The sequence below is a fragment of the Rhagoletis zephyria genome, unplaced genomic scaffold (genome assembly GCF_001687245.7).
Source record: "Rhagoletis zephyria isolate East Lansing unplaced genomic scaffold, Rhagoletis_zephyria_1.1 Rzeph_scaffold_06959, whole genome shotgun sequence".
NCBI lineage: Eukaryota > Metazoa > Arthropoda > Insecta > Diptera > Tephritidae > Rhagoletis > Rhagoletis zephyria.
Window position 1 is genome coordinate 23,820 of NW_016164042.1, and position 9,742 is coordinate 33,561.

At 34.8% G+C, this 9,742-nt stretch overlaps 1 protein-coding gene across 3 annotated transcripts; it reads left to right on the top strand.

Annotated features, from left to right (window-relative positions):
* Positions 1 to 2,756: 2,756 nt before the first annotated feature.
* LOC108373695 (adenosylhomocysteinase) lies at positions 2,757 to 5,040 on the top strand. Of its 3 annotated transcripts, none has more exons than XM_017629627.1 (6): positions 2,757 to 2,964; positions 3,092 to 3,282; positions 3,586 to 3,701; positions 3,773 to 3,998; positions 4,065 to 4,530; positions 4,636 to 5,040. In XM_017629627.1, the coding sequence occupies exons 1-6, from the start codon at positions 2,943 to 2,945 to the stop codon at positions 4,908 to 4,910; spliced, it is 1,296 nt and encodes a 431-aa protein (XP_017485116.1). In that variant the 5' UTR covers positions 2,757 to 2,942; the 3' UTR covers positions 4,911 to 5,040. The 3 variants fall into 3 exon arrangements, with proteins under 3 accessions (XP_017485116.1, XP_017485117.1, XP_017485118.1); XM_017629628.1 differs by having other exon boundaries at positions 4,065 to 4,506; positions 4,588 to 5,040; XM_017629629.1 differs by having other exon boundaries at positions 4,065 to 4,466; positions 4,563 to 5,040.
* Positions 5,041 to 9,742: the final 4,702 nt, after the last annotated feature.

The following is a 9,742-nucleotide window of genomic DNA, read 5'->3' on the forward strand; positions in this document are numbered from 1 at the left end:
TTGACTGAATCCGATTGTTTGCTGCTGCCGCCGCCGCCACCGTATTCAGGTTTTTTTCACGCTTTTGCCCAACTCGATGCATCAAATGCGCACAATTATAATTAATTTTTTATACGCAAACTTTACTTAAATACGAAAATTAAAACATGTATTTACCCGTATCTAATTTGCTTTCATCAAAAGTTGACGATTTCACGCAAATCCTTTGCAGTTATTTTTTTATTTTTTCCTTCGCTTTGGCTAAAACGAAAGCTTTCTTTTTCGGCAGCGAAGATACACACAAAACTGCTATTTTTCTATTTAGTGTTATTTTCACTGTTTTTCACTGCGCTTTCGAACACATTTGTTTCAAAATTACTTAGTTTTATTTTAATTCACTTTTATTCAACGGAATTCATTTGCGCCTATTGGGAATTGGTGAAAATTTCAAGTACACTCAAGAGAAATATGTTAACCATTTACCAATACTAGTTTTTTATGAAAGCAGCTCAACCAACACGGACCACACTCGCGTCTCAACAATTCGGCTTCTCGCGCACAACTGTGAAACAGGGTTGAGAAAATTGCGCTCACAAAATTTCCAATTCGTTGTGCACTCGATAAAAAAGTACTATTTGCGCGCAATGGCAGTACTTAAATTTGATGTGGTGAATTTTTGTTAATAATAGTTGTGTTTCCTTGGGTTATCCAACGAAGTATCATGATTATTTCTCACGGCAACGATCTGGATCATTCTTTTTGCGGTTGGCAGCACTAATTTTGTACTAGTAGCACGAGGAAGGCGAAATTATAAAACTTAACTCACTAAATGCGGAACAGTACATAAGCATAAACGAAATAATATTCACTTAAATAAATATTAAACATAAAGGCGATTTATTTGAATCAAGTTAAGAGAAACAAATGGCAGAATATCTGTTTGTGTATACATTCATTTGTCAGTGAAACAAAACAAACACAGTAGATCATAAATTGAACCAGATTTCTATCAGGATAATATCGTTGTTGTTGCATTTGCGTGCAAATTTTTCATACGGATCCCGATCATTGCCCAAAGAAACACCGCAAATAGGGCTGTTCGATGAGTGCATTAAACGTGTTGAACAGTGTCCGCAATAACAAAATACACGGGATTTTTTCGTATATGCATTTGCAACCATCCAAAGTGCATTCAAAGCGAACAACAGGAAAATGACAGAATGCCCGATAAAAGATGTAGAAGAGCGTCAAATAGATTCTTCTATAACTTTCGATAAGAACCCTCTATTGTTGCCATTTGTTCGAGCCCAGATATATAAGGGCGCTGCTTCAGCGCACACCAAGTTCGGTAGCGAATCAGCTACAAGTTCAATTGTAAAATAAAAAGCGACGAGTGCAGAGATCAATTGCCTTAACAAATATTGTAAAGTTTTGTAATTCTTATTTTGAGCGTTTATATAATAATCCAGTGATACAGATCCGAAGCATTTAGGAAATTCGTCAAGTATTCAAGGCTAATCGTAACAATAACGATAGCTGTTGTATGTGAATCGACTTCAATAATTTTTTATTAAAGATTTTTATACATTGTTTAGTAAACAAGTGTTTACAAGTATTTCTCACAGTTCAATACTCAAAGTTGCAACACTGTTTTAATTCACCACCAATTTTCGCGTTTGTGGATTCCAATAAGTTCCACTTGGAGCAGGTAAGTTGCCATATCACAGATATAACTTAAAGCTCAGTTAGTCTAGACTTAATTTCCGTAACGTAACTTAACTAAATATTTCGGCCAACCTGTTATATGAGAAACTGTGTTGGCGGTTAGTTAAAACTTAACTTAGCGTAAGAAACTTAAGAACCTGTAGATTTTAGGTTCTTAAGTTACGGTCTTACGGAAATTGAGAGCGGTGAGAGAATCAGGCTTGCCAGACTCTCGTTTTTGTATTTCTTAAAAATAAATGAAAGCAAACATTGTTGTTTGCATGAATTTTTTTGATGTGGCATTTAAGGCGGCGAACTGTTAAACAGCTGAAAAAGAAAATACAAAAACAAAATATTTCCGCTCTTGGCTTAAGTTGACGTGTTGAGTAATCATTGATGATTTCTTACGGTAAGTTAAATTAAGTTAAGTCTAGACTAACTGAGCTTTTAGTGATGTTGTGTGCCCAATAAATTAAAATTTTAAATACCCATTTGAAATAATTGCAAACATTTAAATTTTTAAATATCGAGTTCTTTGGGGCATAATTCTTATCGTATTTGCGCCTTCTTTGACAGGTATTCGACAGTAATTTTTTAGGAGTGGACGATTCATTGATAGATAGATAGATCGCGTGTCATATTTGGCAGCTTTTCTGAAATTTTGGAATATTTTTCTTCAGAATTTTATTTATTTTTGTTTAAAACAAAGAACATTGTTCTAAATAGAAATCCAAAAAAATTTAAGGTTCTTTGGATAATTCACAATCATTCCTTATCTAATAAAACCGATTACTATACAGTTATTGCTTGGAAGTGGACCATTAATTTATTTATGTAGATCGCGTGTCATCTTTGGCAGCTTTTCTGAAATTTTGGAAGTGTTTCTTCAGATCTTTACTTTTTTTGTTTAAAACAAAGAACATTGTTCTAAATAGAAATCCAAAAAAATTTAAGGTTCTTTGGATAATTCACAATCATTCCTTATCTAATAAAACCGATTACTATATTACCAAAAACTGATTATGTACGTGCAACCCTGAATGTTTATTTTCAAAGCACGCGTTTAATTTTTTCTGATCAGACTCCAAGCAGATTGAAGTTTACTTTTTCCTTCATCTCCATTCAAGCCGGTTGTGAGTTCTGAATGTGAATTTGCGCCAAATTCATATAAAATAGTGTCTATATCCTTAAATCGGCAACAATTAAGATATTTTTTTAAATTACTTCTTTAGTCCCTACTCAAACACAAATAGGATAAAATGAAGCCACAATACAAAGTTGGTGAGTATGCTAAAGAGGTTAAGTTTAGCCGCTAAAAACAGCTGGACCATGGAAATACCAATTTTTTTTTGCCTTTCATAAAATGAACCTCTTTTAATGGAAAATAATTAATTATTAACACATTTAGCCGATAGCAACCTTGCTGAGTATGGTCGCAAAGCCATCATAATCGCGGAGAACGAGATGCCTGGCCTAATGGCCATTCGTAAGAAGTATGGACCACAAAAGGTGTTGAAGGGTGCACGTATTGCTGGCTGTCTCCATATGACAGTACAAACCGCCGTATTGATAGAGACACTCGTGGAGCTGGGCGCAGAAGTAAGTAACACATATACCTATGTACTTATCTTAGATTTGGGAGGCAGGTCAAGGGCGGAATTCTATAAAAGCGCTTATCACCTTTGTTTTGTTTAGAATGTGACTCTCGTACATTATTACTATCTCATATATTTCACGTAGGCAATTATGTGCTGCTAAGCGACTATTTATAGATAATTCTAACAGGGCCAATAGTTCAAAACAATGCGACAATGATAATATTACTCGCCTCTTTTCAAGTAGCGAGATTTGTTATTAGATAATTTTGTAAAACTTTGAAATTATTCCTGCTTTTGCTTTTAGGTTCAATGGTCAAGCTGTAATATATTCAGTACACAAGATCATGCAGCTGCAGCTATCGCGAAGACTGGCGTACCAGTTTATGCCTGGAAGGGTGAGACCGATGAGGAATACTTATGGTAAGAAATTAAAAAAAAAGAATCGTTACTTTTTATGCTGGGAACTTAAACAACCTTTACTTTTCGTTCAGGTGCATTGAGCAGACCCTGGTATTCGCTGATGGTAAGCCATTGAATTTGATCCTCGATGATGGTGGCGATTTGACTAACTTGGTGCACGAAAAGTTCCCACAGTACCTTAAAGACATCAAGGGCTTGAGCGAAGAAACCACAACCGGTGTACATAATTTGTACAAAATGATGAAGGAAGGTCGACTAGGTGTTCCTGCCATCAATGTTAACGACTCGGTGACGAAGGTTTGCTTGAATTCAATGCAAATTAAATGCAACCAAATAACATAATTTATTTTACTATTTCCACAGAGCAAATTCGATAATCTATACGGTTGTCGCGAATCGCTAATTGATGGTATTAAGCGCGCCACAGACGTCATGATCGCTGGTAAAGTATGCTGCGTTGCCGGCTACGGTGATGTCGGCAAAGGCTGCGCACAAGCGTTACGTGGCTTTGGCGGACGTGTTATTGTCACAGAAATCGATCCCATAATCGCTTTGCAGGCTGCAATGGAAGGCTATGAAGTTACCACCATGGAAGAGGCATGCAAGGAAGCGACTATTTTTGTAACCACCACAGGCTGCAAGGACATCATCACTGGCGCTCACTTCCTACACATGCCCGACGATGCGATCGTTTGCAACATTGGTCATTTCGATTGTGAAATTGATGTAGCTTGGCTTAATGCCAATGCCAAGGAGAAGATAAATGTTAAGCCACAAGTGGACCGTTATACACTCTCCAATGGACGTCATATTATTTTGCTCGCCGAAGGACGATTGGTAAATTNTGCCAATGCCAAGGAGAAGATAAATGTTAAGCCACAAGTAGACCGTTATACGCTCTCCAATGGACGTCATATTATTTTGCTCGCCGAAGGACGTTTGGTAAATTTGGGTTGCGCGCACGGCCATCCCAGCTTCGTGATGTCTAATTCGTTCAGTAATCAAGTGCTAGCACAAATTGAATTGTGGACTAAAGCTGAAAAGTACAACGTGGATGTACATATGTTGCCCAAAATACTCGACGAAGAAGTGGCCAGCCTGCATTTGGAGAAATTGGGCGTAAAATTGACAAAATTGTCCGATGACCAATCCAAATATTTGGGTGTGCCGAAGTCTGGTCCATTTAAGCCCGACCATTACAGATACTAAGGAGACAGTGTAGATTTTATCACAAAGGTAAAAATATTATTATTGATATATATTTTTGGTGATACCTATTTGCTTTTGTTGTAATTTTTGATTTAATAAAACTCATGAGAAGAAATAAAGTGGATGAAAACGGCAATGTTATACTATCGTGTGAAGGCATTGAATANGGCATACAATCTGTGCCGGTCCATTGTTCTAGACCCGACTGTCATGGAAACGTAGGAAAAATATCTAATTTCCGTTTTTTATTTTTCGAACTATACTTAGCCGGTTGTCTAAGCAATGCGTTTCTTGTTTGGAGAAAGCAACTCTTGTTATCCATTTTCAACGAGTAGCACCAGACACATTGAAATTCAATTGCACAATCAGTTATCTAAAGTCTAACACAATAAGGTCAACCTTTTCTAATCTTTCAGAATCATTATGTTATACATAAAAAATTATATTTTGGACTGATGTCTATGTTCATACAGTGAACGTCAAAATAAAGTATACACCTAATATAAGATTAACAGTTATTTTCATAAACAATTTTGTACATTAATTATTTATGAAAATATAGTTCATTCTATAATATAAACCACATAAATCAAAGTTTCACACTTTATATAAAGTTCACAAAAATTTAAAATTTCAAACTTTTTATTCAGAGTTTCTAGGAAATTTTCGAGTATTCAGTTTTATAGTCCATTAAATATTAGTAAACAAAGTGCAAGTTTCAAGTCGCTAAAAATTACCGTTGATTTTTTAATATTTTTTTGATGGTGTTGCGCTTTCGTCCATATAAAGCATGATCAAAACCCAAGATTTGACCCAGACATGCATACATACTATACATAGATTAATAAGATTTTATGTGGCATATTTCGTTTTATTCGGGACTTTGTGGCAATTTCAGATTCAATAGTATATTTACGTAACGTCGCCTGGATACAAAATTGTTGTATGTTACTTTCGGCAGGTTTTGGGATATCGTGATTGAAGTTTGGAATGGAATTTCTCAAAAACGCGACGATAGATTTTCTTCGAAGTCTCGGAGATTGTTACTAATTCTCGAAATTCTTAAATTGTTCTATTTCTATTGTTTATTCGTTTTGTCATATGGCTACATTTCTTAATAATTTTGCAGCCACTTTGCATCATCGATATTTTTACTCAATATCTTGGAAACTAAACGAGATATCCAATATGGATAACGCCACATTATTAACTTAATTTGTAATAGATCATCGCTAAAAATTTGATAACACCGATCGAAGGAACTTATTTTAAAATGTAAATCTGCATCTATGTATAACTAAAAATCGTCAACGACAATCTTTTATCCAGGCGACGTTATACCTTAAGAAAAACTTACGTATGTATAGTTAACACAATTTTTGATTTTAATTAAAGAATGGATATACAGTACGGCCACTGCTTAAGAGATCACAATCTACAATTCAAATTACAGTCGTAATTTCTTTATCTAAGAGCCAGATGCATACGTATTTTAATCAACATACATACATACATACTTATGTACAGATGTATGTACATAAGTGCATATTGCTGATAATAACCACGTTTATGAGTAGTATATAGGCGTTATTTTCATTTTATCAAAGTTAAGTGAAGAACATCGATCTTGCTAGAACTTGTACATACATATGTACATACAAATGCAGCGCAGCAGCAAGTACATATGTATGAACATAAATACATCGTCTTGCAGATACATATCAAAATAACGCTCAACAAGTGTGATTAAGGAATAATATTGAGCAAAGGCGAGTGCTAAGAGATGCTGCACAGTGGTTTAAAACTGGCATTTGGTTTTCATAATTCACTGGAGCCTTCATTTTTCAATCAATTCGATTAATCTTGTAATGAAAGCTTATACAACTTGCAAGAGACCGGTTGAGCTTGATTTTTGAATTTTTATTTGATTATATAATTTTTTTTTAATAAAAATTTTGGGTATGCAGCTTTATAGATCATTAAATTTTAGTATAATAAAGTGCGAGTTGAAAGTGGCTAAGAGCTTGGATTGATATTTAATATTATAACAAACGCTTTTATTTTCCTTTAGCATGCAGCTGTGCTCGAAATGTTAGCGAAACAAATTATTAAAAATAAACGCGATATCTTAGCCACTTGCAAATCGCACATTATACTAAAATTTATTGATCTATAAAACTGCTTACCCAACAGTTTTCTAGAAACTAAAATTTTCTTTTAAATTTTGGTGTGAACATTTTTTTATAACATTTCAAATTTTTCTTGTGAAATTTTTTCGTTTTGGGGGAACTTTACAATTGTTTTCAATTAGTTTTTATTATGTAGCATTTATTGACTGGAACAGGAGAATCGATTTTCTTGCTTTTCTTTCTGCACTTTGCACTAAAAATTTTAATATAAACAAATAAATAATACAAAATGCGATCTCAAATAATCTCTTGCTAGTTTTGTAAGTTTTTATAAAAAAAAAACATTATCAAATTGGTAAAAAAATTAAGTCTCCACTGAATTATGAACGGCAAATTCTAGTTTTGAAGCACTGTGCGCTGCTGCGCATGATTGTGTTATCGGCCAAAGATATGTAAATATGTATGGGCACCGAAAATAAGTACATATCCGTGTACCTTTGCTGCAAGAGTGTCATAATCAAAAAAAAAAATATATTTTTTTTTTAGTCAAGCATGCACGAAATGACCTCTATCTATGTTGTATACAAATTTCATAGCTGTATCGATTAACCATAGCTCATAAGAAAATTGGCCTTAATTTTTACTATGGGAGCGTTTGTAAACTGTAAACTTTAATGCCGTTTTTCTCAAATTTTTGATTTTTTGTATTATGACACTCTTGCCGCAAAGGCATGATATGTATTTCCACGTTTTTTATTAGCTAAAAATACGCTAAAATTACTGAGTGCCGCAGCTGCTAGTAGTCACAAAATGTGATCACTAACTTATTACTGCTGCTGCATGCTGGACATGTATATAGAAGACCATTAAATCGTTTGTGCAAGCAAGCGTAGAACTGAGCGAAGCAAAACCAAGCTCGTGTTGAGTCTTTGAGCTTGACTTTTCAGAGAGAGAGAGAGAGTGTGTGAGCCGTATGAGAAGTATCCAAGATTGGCGCGCGGCGCTGAGTGGTGGTGTGTACTGATGGCGGTTACTTTCCATTTACTGCGCTGTTTACGCTCAGCGTTTGTATTGCTGCTTTATTTGTGTCTCGACTTTGCGTTGGCTTCGGTGTTTGCACACCTTTTCGTCGTGTTTATTAGTGTATTTTTCGGCTAATTAAATTGTGATTTAGTAATTATATTTTTGGACTTTTACACAACGGTTTTGAGTTTATTTTCCTTTCCAATATGTTTGTAGCAAGTGTAAAGTTGGAGAAAAATTGCTTGGGCATGTGAAGAAAAGTCCATTATTTGTGGGGACTTGAAGATAGCCTGAAGATACCTGTTTCTGATAAGCGCACATGAGAGTGAGGAAATATACGCACATAAAAAGTTATGTATTCACATATATATGTACTCCCGGCATGAATAGCGATTTGGTATTTTGGTGTAACAACTAGCAAATTAGTATTTGCGATAAATTTTCAAGTCGACGCAGCGCAAAAAAAAAATCTGAAAACCATTTATTTCTAAGCTCCGTAACCACTTACAATGCATCCACGTAACAGCAATTTTGCAATACTATTTTGTGGCATTCTGTTTGCCGCAATTTCGTTGTTAACAGCGCCAACAACAGCACAGCAGCAACAAGTTACCGTGCACCTGTTGGGAGTGGGGAGCGAACGAGAGGCAATTGTAGATGCCCCCAACTGGCATGCAAAATTCACACCCCAGCAGTTGCAAATGCATATGGGCACCAGCGCTGAAGTATTACTGGAACTAACAGGTATGCACAATTTACACATAATGTTAAGTGGGTGAATAACAGAGGTGCACTTTTTGCTGTTAAATGCCCTGTAATGGGAATGTAATTTCTGAAATGTGCAGTAAATACTGCCTGGTTTTAAATATATGTATATATTTTGTGAAACTTTTTATTAAAAAAAAAAATAATAACTATATATAAAAATTAGACCGTAGCAAAGTTAAGTGTAAAGGCCAAAAAAGTTCGAATTGTCTTCAAGCGTTTTTTTCAACAATTTTTTGCAAGCTTTTTTCTATCGTATACAGGGTACCATTTGCAGAAAAAAATTATAATTTTTTAATTTGTCTTTAATTTTGTCTCCGATTTAGGTTATTTTAACAGGATCGCAAAAAAAATTTACACTCTGAAATCTCATAGTGAGTGCTGAAAATCGCTTGGAGCAAATTAAGTTTTTTTTTGTGATACGGTCTAATGCACATTAACCGAGGTCGTCAAAATCGATTTCTGATTAAGAGATAATTGTTAGGGTAAAAATTTGTCTACATAGATGATTCTAGAATTTCTATTAACCACTTTTTGACCAAAATCGGACTACCGCAACCGATGCCAGAAATGGTTTGAAAACTCAAAATCTTTATTTAATCGAGTAGAAAATAAAAGCTGCCTTTTTTACTAGTCCTTTTTTGGAATACGATGTTCTTCCAAGTGATTTTTTTTTCTAAAAACAATTAAATAAAACTAATTTTTATCTGTTATATACCCAAAGCTTAATACAATTTTATAAGAATATTCATACCACTCATAAATTCGTCACAGATTTGCCCCTGAACGCCGCCTTTGAAGTGCTTAGTGAGAATCCCAATTTGGCCAGTGTGCAGCATCTCATACCAGCGGATGTTATTAATTCAACTACCCTTGAATGGCGCGGTAACATCACAGTCGATGCCATCTTTCTTG

Bases quoted from the DNA above. Each gene is read 5' to 3' on its own strand.
- LOC108373695 (XM_017629628.1), top strand. From the start codon at position 2,943: ATGAAGCCACAATACAAAGTTG. The intron at 3,999-4,064 runs GTTTGCTTGAAT...CTATTTCCACAG, and splicing joins TTAACGACTCGGTGACGAAG to AGCAAATTCGATAATCTATA. The intron at 4,507-4,587 runs GTCATATTATTT...AGCCACAAGTAG, and splicing joins TTATACACTCTCCAATGGAC to ACCGTTATACGCTCTCCAAT.